Source organism: Argopecten irradians, chromosome 1 (genome assembly GCF_041381155.1).
Source record: "Argopecten irradians isolate NY chromosome 1, Ai_NY, whole genome shotgun sequence".
In the NCBI taxonomy this organism is placed as follows: domain Eukaryota; kingdom Metazoa; phylum Mollusca; class Bivalvia; order Pectinida; family Pectinidae; genus Argopecten; species Argopecten irradians.
The window spans coordinates 21,296,046-21,309,949 of NC_091134.1; the positions used below are offsets into that span (position 1 = coordinate 21,296,046).

Consider the following 13,904-nt stretch of genomic DNA (forward strand, 5'->3'; position numbering starts at 1 on the left):
GGGATTCTTGTAAGAAAAAATATGAAAATTGAAAGTTTAGAAATAAAAATTTAAATATTTCAATGAAATTTGAACCTAGACTCTTGACTTTTACTATATTTACTATAGTATAGCTTTAGGTGTACTACAGGATGATATGAACAACTGAATTATAAACTTGAAGATCACTTTCTGTGACGTGTCACGGGAGATAACTCATATTCTTGAAGATCGGGGGGAGATAACTCCTTAACCCCCCCCCCCCATTTTTGGAAATATCTAGCTAGCAAAAAATGTATCCAGAACTCGACAAAGAAAAGAAGTTAAGCAAAGCAAAGTTCCAGATTACATTTGACTCAGGGATTTTTAAGAAATGGTCCACTATGTGCCCTTTTTTCGCTTTGATAGAGTCAAAAGATGCTTAAATTACTAAAGTATTTTTACAAATGTAAATCTTTACTACCATTTAATGCGTGATGTGTCACTTTAAAAAGTAATTTGGAATTAATTAACAAATATTCAAATCTGCAACGGACCCCCCATTTTTTCCTAATTTAGGACAAACCCATTCCCTAGATAAAGAACTTTTTCCAAAAATCTATTTTTGTTTCTTTTAAGTTCTAGAAAAGCAAAGTTCCAGAACAGAACAGACTCGATACTATGATGAGATGATTATAAAATTACAAATGTATACCAATTGATGTGAAAAGGGAATTATTAACCTCTGAAGGATTCCAAGGACAGATAAAACCAAATCTAGAGCAACATTTGAACCCGAAAAACTGGACAGAACTAAAGAATCGTGGCTATTATTAGAAAGAAAATGATTTTGAAAAATAGAATAAATTTTATCCTTCGCTCACATATTTATGTATACAAGTCAGTTACAAGATCTGGAAGTGAAAGAATTACACAATGCACCTCTTAATTTGCACCATCTGACTGCTAAATGACCCCGTTTACCAGAGACCTACAGACAATGGAAGGGAGATAACTCGAATTTCACTCGACTATCCATCTCGAAGTAACACTGATAATTGAACCAAAGAGGTATATGAGTAAATATATAGAGAAAAAAAGACAAATTATACTCACAAATAAATACTCAGGTCATTTATGGAAAGGTAACTCTGTCTTGTATTTTTATGAAATGAGTTAACTCCCCTTGGCGCTGTCTTCAAGTCAGGAATAAGCTGTTAAACTGGTCGGCCCAAAAGGTACCATGTTCAAAGCTCGGCTGAAACAGAAGAAATGAAAAATGATTAAATGACTAAAATGAATGAGTTAAAGTAGCTGATTAATGAACATAAAAACAAAGTGTTTTATATAGATCGATTAGGTTTAATGGCCATTTAAGGATGTGTCAATTGTACTTGGATGAACCCAGAGTACCCAAATGAAAACCACCGACCTACAGCTTGAATCTATTACCTATTCCTGACCAGTCTTAAACACTTAATATTGAAAAATAAGACTATACTGTTTATTTTAAAAGAACCAAACAACACTATATCCATTTGATGAATAAACACATAAAATATTTGAGTTACATATACAGATAAATAGAATAGTGATAGATAATAACAGGGAAAGAGATAATGCCTAATATAACACTGAATACACACTGAATGACACAGGGGCTTGGGGCAGTATGACACATGAGAAAATGTGAATATAATTCTTAGTAGTTTATCTTAGATATATTTGAAATATAGAAACACTATAAACCCTATAAAAAACTACTAATACTTATTTTAAATCTGAATCCGCGTAATACACTGTGATTCTGTGATTAGGGATTATAGAATATATTTTTTGCTTGGTTTTTAAGATATTTTATTTTTAAAATTTATCTAGTATTCTTTGTTGTCGTATATCATACCTATCTCAGCAGCACAGAAAACTAACTCTGCCTTGTCATCACTCCCTACGCTCCTATCTGTAGTTGATATAGGCATAGACAAAGGATACATTATCTCATTGTAAAAATCTGATGGTCTGATTCAAGGCCAGTGACTCTGTGAGATAGGGATAGTGATAAATTTGTATTCTACATCTTAACGTATCATGCTCGGCAAACGTCGGTGATTTCCGTAAAATAGGATCAGGCCCATGGTAAAATCTTAGAACCAAAACGTAAATGTAACATTGATACACATTCTATTATTTTTGTCAAATAAAGACTTTTGGTGATGTTAAAATTGTGTTGTTCTGGGCTATTGTAGATACTTCGATGACTAACTATATAACACTAATTAAAAGAGAACTGTGTTGAATTTATCTTAATAACAACACCGTTACACATCCAGGTTATACGAATCACAAACGCATTATTGTCTCGATGGCATTAAGCTAAATATGGTCATGTTTAAGCAGAAATATATATATGTTTCTGGTTTAAGCAAGGACAACTTACATGTGCCTATAGCATACGATTAAAAAAAAAGAATAAATACGAGATGTTTAAAAAAACATAGGTTCGAAAATCATGCTAAGTGCCTATTGCTCCAAATATAGATTTTACCACAGGAGTTTGAAGTTCTGTCAATAATATATAGTAGGACCTATATATTCTACATAAAAACAGTTCCGCACAAACGAAATTTAATTATCTTATAATCCAATTATTTAACTGTAAACTCTCATAAAATATCCATGCTTGTACATATCGTATATATTTTGCGTGATTTTAAAGGTTTAAACAAGGGAGAGCACTCTAAATGGAACATCCTAATGAACTGATTGAGCCAGAATCTGACACGAACGGAAATTAAATGAGTTTAAAAATGAATATATTCGTGATATGTCTGATGTCATTATGTATTTTATAGGAATGAGTATAAATGTCACAGTTATATGAATATTTTAATCCAAAAAGCCCAGTTTGGTACTTTTGATTTAGATTCAGGCCCAATCATGATTTTAGGATGTCCCATCCCATCTTGTGACGTCAGCGCATGGATTAGGAAACAAAACAAAGTGGCCGCGAAAATCTGCTACTTTTCAAAATGACTTGGGATTAAACTTATTGTGATGGGGTTATGAGCAGGTTAGTGTTGATATATGTGAAGAACAACATCTTATTGTATTATCGGCGCGGTGACACATGCAGACGAATACGGGAATTTTCGTACCGGAGAATTTTCGTACCGGGAATTTTCGTACCGGAGAATTTTCGTACCGGGGAAATTTCGTACCGCAAAACTATTGATATACTTACATGATATAATGTTGTGTTATTAATGCTGTGGATGTATTGAGTTACTCTATGAATTACAATGGACGATTTCTTTTGCGTACAGTATTTAGCTTTTCAGACATCGCGGCAGTCAGTGCTTGGTAGTAACATATATTACATGACGTATCTAACAGTACTTAGTTTGACACAAATTCAAGTGGTAGATTATCTGCTGAACCAAGTAGATTTTCTGGTGAACCATGATTTAAAAATCATACAAAATGCCATTTATTTTAGAAACATGTCTTAAAGAAAAGGTATATATACGTAGCTGAGTCACCGGTCGGTTGAGGAAACCGCCTTGTCAATCACCTGTAATATTATATTGACTGACACGTGTGGTGACGAAGCTCGCCAGCCCATGATATTCAATGGGGGGAGGAGTCATACACTTCACGTGCCTGTACACATTATACCTGACTGACTGATTGATCAAAGGAACAGGCCACGTGCACGGGAGCACGTCAGTATTAAAACTGTGTTTCTACAATCAACTGTTTTTTGATACGTTACATATATAAGTATGTTGAATTTATATATAGCTATGGTCATCCCTGTTTTTTCACAGTACCTCGCAAGTTGAAATATGCGCCATTAAATTATATTTTTTCTAATGTGTTAATTGACGCAATCCGTTTATTCTCAATCTCATTGTCTCTCTAATGAACTTCTGTTCGAAAGTTACTTTCTAGGGGTTACCAGACCTGTTTTAACAAAAAGTTAGAAAGGCTTTGGCACAAGCAAACCCCCTGGTTACTACTAAGAAAGTAATTTTGTGATACTATACATCTTCGTTATGTATAGGGTTTTCGGTTATTCAAGGATTTACAAGTCCTTGGTTATATTGAAAGATGCTCCACCGCTGTACAAATGACAAACTTATCCAAATATAGAAATTAAGTACTGATTGCACATGCACTAAGGTCAAAATAAATTATTTTACTATTACTTATCGTGTTAATTAGACAATATATAGACACAATAAACACCAATTATTGTTCAAGTGAATTAAATATCATTTATGCTCTGTCGGCGGTGGAGCAATCATTAACATCCTCCTTTAATTAAAAAATGACGATCTATACTTTTTACAAGGACATCCAAAAAAAGGGAAAATCAGCTTTAAAATGATTAACGTGTACACTATAATTTATCATACATTTGTATTTGATTACATTGTATATGAATTTACTTTTGATAAAACAAAAATTACAGTAAGAAATTGGTGCAAGCAATCAGTTACTAATGAAGATCATTTTGTGTGATACCTATGTTTATACATCCCATGTCTGTAAAAACGAAATACTTTTCAAATACATTAAAAGTGTAAGTGCCCTGTAAGATCATAATCGCCTGAAATAATCAAAATAATGTTGTTGACAAGACTAATCATCAATAAAATTAAATGGAACACTAAAAACGAAATAAAAATTTTCGGTACGAAAATACCCGGACGAAAAATTCCCCGGTACGAAAATGTCTCCGGTACGAAAATGTTTCGGTACGAAAATTCCCGACACACCCCGCTGAACACCTAATCCAATAATAGTTAAGTCGAGTAAATTTTATTTATATAGCCGTTACATAGTTTAAAACACATGACAACACAAGCCCATGTGGGCTTTTACAACCGACTATCTGACAAGAATAAAAAAGGAAAACATAAGGTAAAGCACAGCATGCAAGACATGTACAGTGTAATACACAAATAAAAAACACTATAAGCAGAGATAAAAATAGGCTTAAGCAGGATTATGAGAAAAATATATCCTCTAAGAAGAAAATTATCACAGGTGTTATAGAGAAGGCAAGTTTCAGATCACAGATATTTATACAAGCTTAGGACATAAAACATTGAACATTAAAATAAACATTCTATTTTTAAAGGGACAATTTACTCAGGCTAATTCTTTTACATAACCAAGAAGCAAAATATGGCATAAATGTATTGTTCTACATTTCTTATGAAACATATAACATAAAATATTGACAAATTCCACGTCATTGTTAAGTATTTTAATCTATACCGTTGTAATTATAAATTGTTGATCAATACAATTCAGCAGGTAAAATATGTACGCTGTATCTATACCCTAGCCAACGTCGCGCACATTAAACAAATGAACTGCATAACCACTGAGGAGGTGATAAAATGATTTTTTTAGACGAATCAATTCACCTAATAAGGTAAACACATTACTATCAGAGCGATTTGAGCACTTCTAGACAAAAGTAGCATTATATAACTCTACAAGCAAGGGACGGGGTTCGGCATACAAGATGTTCGACCACAATGTGTAATGGCGGACAGCAAGCGAGTTTCAACACTCCACACGCATTTCGCCACCATGGGCTTTTCTGGCATATCACAGTAAAACCGACTGATCTAATTTCCATTAGAACTGGGTTTTTTCCGATATATGTACAAATTTTAATGTTCTTTTAGCCTGAATTGTCCCTTTAATTGACTAGTGATTACCCGATTTCCTGCAGCCTGATCAAATGTACAAAGAGCCAAGTTTCGGTATTGGTCATATCAACTCTATCCACTTCCAGTTGGCTATATCGGCGCAGTTGACCAGGCTCCAAAATAATTACGAAATTTAGGAAGTAAAAATTACTATAAAAATATAAGAATGGTAGTACAAGGTAAAAATCTGTTATTTGCGGCATAGGGAACACTTGCAGTTGAAACCATTCCAGCTTCCAATAATTTGTTTAAAATGATTAAAAATGTGGTTGTTCTGGTCTGCACTAGTAGGGAATTCCATACTGTGGCGGACAGAACTCTAAAAGTTATGTGTCCCATACATATGTTACTGTTCTAGTTCTTAGTAAGTCTAAAACATTACCATATCTGAAGGAGTACGAAGATTGTTTAAAATGTATAAAATTTTGGAGGTAGCAAGGACCATGCCCATGATAGATTTTAAAAGTTTCTAAAGCTACTGTGCGTAGCCTACTTATAAGTAGAGTGGTTGTGCCACTCTTTTCAAGGAGTTCTTCATATGTATTATGTAGAGTTAAAATCTTGATATACACATTTAGAGCCCTGTAGTGGACTTGTTCTAGTTTCTTGTTGTTGCTTTTGGAGCAAAAATGCCAAATAAAAGGTAAAAAATTAAATTTGACATAATGAAGGCATGATATATCGCTCGGCGGCCCTCAAGAGTAAGAAAACGTCCCAAGCGAGCAAGTACATTTATTTGCCTGGATGCCTTCATACATAAAATCTTAACATGTTTGTCAAAATTTAGTGTTATGAATCGATAGTAACACCAAGCAATTTTACAGCTTCTTCACATTCTATTGTGATGTCACCAATTTGAATGATGTAATTTCATTGAAAGATTTTTTTCCCTATTGCTATGGCCTGAAATTTGTCTGGATTTGCTTTCATTTGATTTTGAGTGAACCAATTTATGAGTATTTCGCTTTCTTTTCCAATATATCCCCAACAACAGATTTTGTATCATGAATGGCCGGCAGAGTGTTATCATCTGCATAATTGTATAGTTTAGCATGTTTTGTGAAGAGAAAGATGTCATTTATGAAAATATTAAAAATTGTCAGACCTAAAATTGACCCTTGAGGGACCCCTTTCACCAGTGTTTGCATTGAACTTTTACTATTTCCTAATTTAACACATTTTTTTGGATTTGTTAAGTAGCTTTCAATAAGATTTATGGCACCATCTCCAACCCCATAAGCCCCCATCTTTTCCAGCAAGAGTTTGGGAGGGACGCAATAGAACGCCTTGGACAGGTCCATCAATATGGCCGCAACATATTTCTTTTTATTTTGCGGATCTTCCTTCTTAAAAATAGGTGTAACTCTCGCAGCCTTGAGTTCATCAGGAAAAGATCCAATGAGTAACATACAATATACTAAGTTTAAGATGGGCCTAGTCATTATATCTTTGGTCATATATGCAGTAACTTTGGAGAGATGTTGTCTAGGCCTGTTGCTTTTTTAAGGCCAACTCTCTTAATGTAAGATCGAACAGATTCCTCGTTTATTTCAGTAAAACTCAAGGACTCTGAAGGTTCTCTATATTGCTCCTTTATAGCCGCGACACTTGGATGATCTTGCCCTATAGGTATAGATATATTTTTTCCAATGTCCGTGGCAATGTTAACAAAATAATCATTAAAAATTTCACAGACTTTAGTCTGTTCAGAAACCAAGTTTGTATCCTCACATAATTGGACCTGGTCGGACGATGTGAGCCCACCCTAATAATAGGCGTCGATATTGAGAAACTTCTGATGGGCAGTATCAACACAATGTAATGATCAAAAGTGTCCCGTCGTGCTATACCTCAAACATTGCTTGAGTACTGAACACTAAGGCAGTTCTCGTTTCTTCTTCTATTAATGCACAATTATGTTAGTACTGTACATATCTTTGAATTATTTTACTACCTTAAATAGTGATATATTAGCTGCTTGTCAATAATTGAATTCTAAATTCTGAATTCGAATCACATCTATACTACGTGTATGAATAATGGTAAAATATTTTTTGCATCAAATGGAAATTGAAACTATAGATTTTAACTTTCAGTCTTACTCATGATCTTACCTGTATTTCTATTTCAGAGAAGTGATTATGATGATGAAAACCTCCAGGATGAAGTGAAAGAAAAGATGCCGTCATGTCGTCTTATAAAATTATTAAGGGAAACTACAGCAGCAAGGAAAGACCTAAACAAGGTATTTAAAAGTTTTTAAAATAATTAAAAAAAATAATCATGATCAAAATTCTCCAGTCTAACTGGTATTTATTATCTGAGTTCAAGTTGACAAAACATTGAAAATGTTCAGTGTCTGTGACATTAACTAATGAAAAACATTTATAACAATATTAACTAAAACAATGTAATGCAATTCATCAAAATGGAAAAAAAAAACTAGCATATAACTTGAATTTATTTTTCACAGGCTCAATTGGAAATCCAACAACGAATGCAAGACAAAGAAACACAGGACATAACGCACTTTAACAGTTTAGGTAACTATAACATGATCATGACACGGCCAATGAAAAATGCAAACAGTACAATTTGTTATCTGTATATCAGTGGAGTTTTTCACATTTGTACCTATACCCCTGTAGTAAAAACCTTCTCGGAAAGCTGCTCAAAAAATGTTGAGGCATGCTCTTATTTATATATTTCAAGATATGATCACATTAAGTACTGTTAATGTATGTAGTAAAATTGTAAATAAGCAATAATTTTTAATTTTTCTCCACCAGAGAACAAAATCAAAGTAGTGAAAGGCCTGAACTCGCACATTGAGTCTATCATTGAGTGTAAGTCTGAGTTATTGGTGAGATTGCAGCAGCCATTTGTCGGGGACTTCATCAAACTGGAGGCTCAGTATCACAAGTATGTAAACACTGGTCTTTCACAGTGTAATATACAGATGCGAGTAGCACATGATGTACATTGACATATTGATATATATAGTCCAATATATGCTGCTGACCAACTTTCTTTCACTGCCGCTAAATTTCACAATTCCCGTTTTGTAGAATTTAAGTTTCAATGATTTAAAATTGAATGGAAAATAACTTTCAATTTTCTTATGGAAGAATTTATGAATATATTAATTTTGCGGAGATAAATTTTCACAAATTTATGTATCTTGATCACAAAATTCACAAAAATAAATCTCACACAAAAGGCAGTTGGTTAAATTTACAGTGACAGTGCATGCGACACTGAATGGTTTGATCAAGTTTTAAGTTGTTTGCTCAATGCTCAAAGTTTCAGCATAAATATACTACTTTTACAGAAATATTTATCAAATGTATTTCTTTCTGTCTTTTTTTTTTTTTTTTTGAAAGCAAAATATTTCTATCTGTGTACATGTATTTAATTCTAACTCATTCACCCCTGAAGACGCACATAGACTCTTCTAAATCAAAGACTAGACCTATACATTATGAAATTTTAGGCATGAATGCATTAAATTGATTGCATATTTGTGATTATTGCCAGATTTGCTGCGTCCCTGTTCCCACAGATAGCCCCTCTGTTAGCAGACCTCAACACACATCTGGAGAACATCTCTTGGGCAAAATCACTCACATTCTCGGACAGGAAACTGGTAATCTAAAACTTTTATTCAAAATTAATATTTTGTGACAAGCAAAGATAAAAGTTAACTCAGTAAGTTGAATTTTAGCAGAAACCTTCATATAAATGCATACTTACCAGAAGAAGTTTGCTGTACATATATTCATGTATATTGACCAAAATGTTAAATGCAGAAGTTTTAATAAAATATTTGTTTTGATGTACATTTAGGTAATATTTCATCAGTAGTTAACTCTCAGACAAAGATGAAACACTGTTCCTTCATTGATAACATATTAATATGATTTTTAAACTTTAGGAATAATCACCAATTTTCATTCACAGGATACAATATTATCCGAGTTGAACAGTGTCCTGTCTACACTACAAGCCAATTTCCAGTACCTGTGTCAGATGAGAGGCAGCATGGGATCATTGTACCATCACGACTCGAGGATAGGGCAGCAGTAATTCAGCATGAATTACTGAACAGCAGTGATTCAGCATGACTTACTGAACAGCGGTGATTCAGCATGACTTACTGACTTAACAGCAGTGGTTCAGTATGAGTTACAGACTGAACAGCATTGATTCAGCATGACCTACTGAACAGCAGTGATTCAGCATGACTTACTGAACAGCAGTGGTTCAGTATGAGTTACAGACTGAACAGCATTAATTCAGCATGACTTACTGAACAGCAGTGATTCAGCATGACTTACTGAACAGCAGTGATTCAGTTTGAGTTACAGACTGAACAGCAGTGATTCAGCAGAACTTACTGAACAGCAGTGATTCAGCATAACTTACTAACTGAACAGCAGTGATTCAGCATAAATGGCTAAGTGAACAGTAGCTCCTCACACTAGGCTAAGTCGCTTAGAAATTCTAACTGATTCATGTCTCTTTCAAACACATGTTCTGGGCCAAGTTAGGTCAATTGGCCAAGATATACAGGGAGAACTGATGCTGATGGAAGTGGTGCACTGTAGATGAAAATTGGAATGAAGCTCAAGCTTCTTCATATCAAAGAAAGAATTCTGCGCTGTCAACTACTCTTAACAAATCACATTCATACCTAAGTTAACATAAGTAGCCATATGCATTTTATTGATAAATGGATTTAGATTTTTGAGATGATGTGCTCTGGCTTAGAAATTATTAGGTTCCCGCTCTTCAATTATTTTTTTACAAAGGGGGGGGGGGGGGGGTTAATCTCTTTATCCGTCTGTCTGTCTGTAATGCTTGGTTTCCGTGCAAAAACTGCCACAAATATTTTGTAACAGTTAAATGTGCCAAGGGTTCGGATGATTCGCTCGCCACATTCATTGGACCTTATTTGGTGGAGTTATGGCCCTTTGAATGACGAAATGCGCCATTTTTATTCAATAACCCAAATATTACCAGATTTTTTTTAAACTTAGTAACATACCGGGTAGTTCATTGTCTCAGGGCCTTGGCTAAACTCGATAAGGACTTTGATTGGACCCTATTTGGCAGAGTGATGGCCCTTTGATTAACAATATCAATAACTCTCGCAAATATTAACAGATTTTCTTGAAATTTGGTAACATGGTTAAATGTCTCATGGCCTTGGCCAAGTAAGATTTGGCAGAGTTATGGGCCTTTAATTAACAAAAGCAGGGAATATAAATTCCACGAATTTGCTTGTTTTTAAAATATTTATAATGTGTTGATATACCTGACATGTTTGTTTTTGTGCTCTAAAGAAATTAAACTGTTAAAATATAAAGTATATTTTGACTTTATTTTTTCTTTTCCTTTTTGTAAGGCAAAGGTGACATAAATGTAAAGCTGTGTAGACAAGGATGTAGGCGTCATTCATAAATTTGGTTGATTGCACTCGAATTTCATGGACATTTTCATTGAAATTGTGCTTGCTTGAGATTGCTATCCAGGTCACCATCGCTAAAACTAAAAAAAAATGTTTTTGTGAGATAACTCAAGATACTTGTTTTGTTCAACTTTATGAACACATTTCTTAGGGAAAGTGCTGATTTTGGGTTACCGTCTGCCAACACATTTAGATTTTTCTAGTTCCAAGTAATTTTGGAAAAGTCCATTTTAGCATTTCAAGGGTAAATGAGCTAAGTTAAAAGGTCATCGTCAGTGTTACTAAAAAGAAGAAATTGTTAATCAGTTCCTCTTGTCTGATCATATTCCACATTTGCTTGGAATTGTGTTACTGGTCTGAAGGTCAAAAGTCAAGGTCAGAATTACTGGTAATAAAAATTTGTTTCCATGCGATCAAATTGATTCAACTGGGGCTAACTCTCAATATTTTTAACTGGAAATAACCATATTTCTTTGGATTTTTTTAAAACTGCTGTTTTAGCTACACGTCATCCTCGATACTCCAGGGGTTACCATAACTGACGTTATATATCTTATAGTAAAACTGAAGACAGTTAAGAAAAAAATATCCGACCAATCACAGGCCTGCAAAGATTTCCTTTGAAGACTACAGAGAGAGCGACCCCCAACTTCAAAGCCACACAGTCAACCACAGTGTACTGTTATACTGCTTTTTTTATGTGCATCAAAGGACTAAATTACCTGTTCTGTTCGGTTGCCTCCAGTTTTACTATGAGATAGTCCAGGGGTGTAGAGATCGTATGTGATAAGAACCCCTGCTGTATCAAGGATGGTTACACATCTACTTTCTTATTATCAAAAAGGTATTTAAAGATATTAAGATATGAAAAAGTCTGCACAAAAGTCTTCTTTCCAAGTTATGATTTTGTGGTATATCGGGTTATTTTTAGCAAAAATATTTATTAAAAAAGCAAGACATGAATTCCCCAAGGCTTAATTCTTGCTCCCCTTCTTTTAATCATCTTTATCATTATTGAAAAAAAACTTTGATCATCCCCCTGTAATATATAAAAACAGTGAAAGTAACCCATGGAGCATCGAGGAGGTTGGATCATCGGCACACCTTTTCACTGATGATATACATGTATCTCTTGAAACATTCTCTATTCCATACAGATATTGGTAGAGGATCGTATGCACAAGTGACGAAGGTATGATTGATTATCATATATATTGTATTCAGTATTCATTCCATCATCATCGATACTCAAGGGGTTTCTATCACTGACGTTATATCCACCCCTGGAACATGTCATTATCACTCATAGCAAAATTGAAGGCAACAGAACACACATGTAATGTCTTCTTCTGATGTACATCAAAAGAATAGAATGACGATACACTGTCCATTAAAGTGTGTTGCTTTGAAGTTGGGTGTCGTCGTCTCTGTAATCTTCAAAGAAAATCTCTGCAGGCCTGTGATTGGTCAGTTGTTTTCTCCTGAACTGCCTCCAGTTTTACTTTGAGATAATCCATTGATAGTAACCACTAGATTATCGAGGTTGCCATTCCATATATATTTGACACAATCACTTTACCTTCGATCCGTTTGTAAACTCTGGAAAACACGAGAAACTCTGAGGTTCATAAAAGCGAAACTGATGTAAATATACAACACGTAGAGCGGGGTCAAAATACGACTAGAATTTTTGTCAAAATTTCAAACGTCAAAGCTGTTCATAAAAACAAAACTACAACGATTCCTCTATATCTTAATATAGGATTTCAATGAATGATTTCGAATTCATTAGATGATACATGGGACAGTGGAATAACACCAAATATGTCTATATAAATGTAAAAAAAAAAACAATCTTCTGGCGATATGCTTGTATTATTGCCGTTTCCAGCGTTGCAATTGAAAAAGATATAAACGTGAAAGAAAAAGTTTGTGTCAGATAGTTACTAAACATTTACAAAATTATTGAAAATCTTTTGATTAATTCGCCCTATAATAAAATGCGTTACTAGATCTATATGCAGCACCACTTCGTTTGAAAACCCCGATTTTCTTGGTATTTTGGTTTCGTCATGCATTCCATACCGATTTCTATTTTGAAACGAACACTGTAATCTGCATGGCACGTGCTTGCGATGACGTCACTTTGTCGTCTGCTTCGACAATTAACCTGGGACGCAGGCCATAGTTGTTTTTGATGTAAAATTATTCAGTTCATTGATAACCAATTTACTAAGAGAAGGGAAAAAAACCAAAATATTCCTCGTTCAGGGCGTCCAGACTTCTTCTAGGGCGGAGAGTTTTGCATCTATCGAGGACTGTGAACAAGAACTTTGAAATAGTCAATGCATGTAGAACAAGATGTAACAAGTGACGAGTTATTTCAAGACATTTTAAAATATGCGTCGAAGCATTTAAAAGGTAAGTAAAATCTGTTATTTTTTTATTCCAAGCGAGATGGCTCGTCATGAAACATTTCGGCAATGTCCTAAACCTGTACAGAATTGACACGAATCATTGTTTTTGATTTTGAATGATAATGTAACTTATATTTTTATATAAGATGAGAAGTTGCATTAATAATGGACATATACGCAAATTATGTACAAATTATTCACTTTCATATGTACATGTACACTAGCTGTACTTGCATGTGTACTAGAACTGCAGCATGCGTACCAGAAAATGATGATGATATCTGGTCCCAGTTTCACGAACATTCCTTGTTCCTTAAGATGCTCCACCGC

The 13,904-nt window shown here is 34.2% G+C and overlaps 1 protein-coding gene across 1 annotated transcript; it reads left to right on the forward strand.

Moving 5' to 3' along the window:
• The first annotated feature begins 7,755 nt into the window (after window positions 1–7,755).
• On the forward strand, window positions 7,756–10,506 carry LOC138320588 (uncharacterized). Its single transcript, XM_069263670.1, has 5 exons — window positions 7,756–7,932; window positions 8,161–8,230; window positions 8,477–8,609; window positions 9,225–9,333; window positions 9,648–10,506. The coding sequence occupies exons 1-5, from the start codon at window positions 7,792–7,794 to the stop codon at window positions 9,771–9,773; spliced, it is 579 nt and encodes a 192-aa protein (XP_069119771.1). The 5' UTR covers window positions 7,756–7,791; the 3' UTR covers window positions 9,774–10,506.
• The last annotated feature ends 3,398 nt before the right edge of the window (window positions 10,507–13,904 follow it).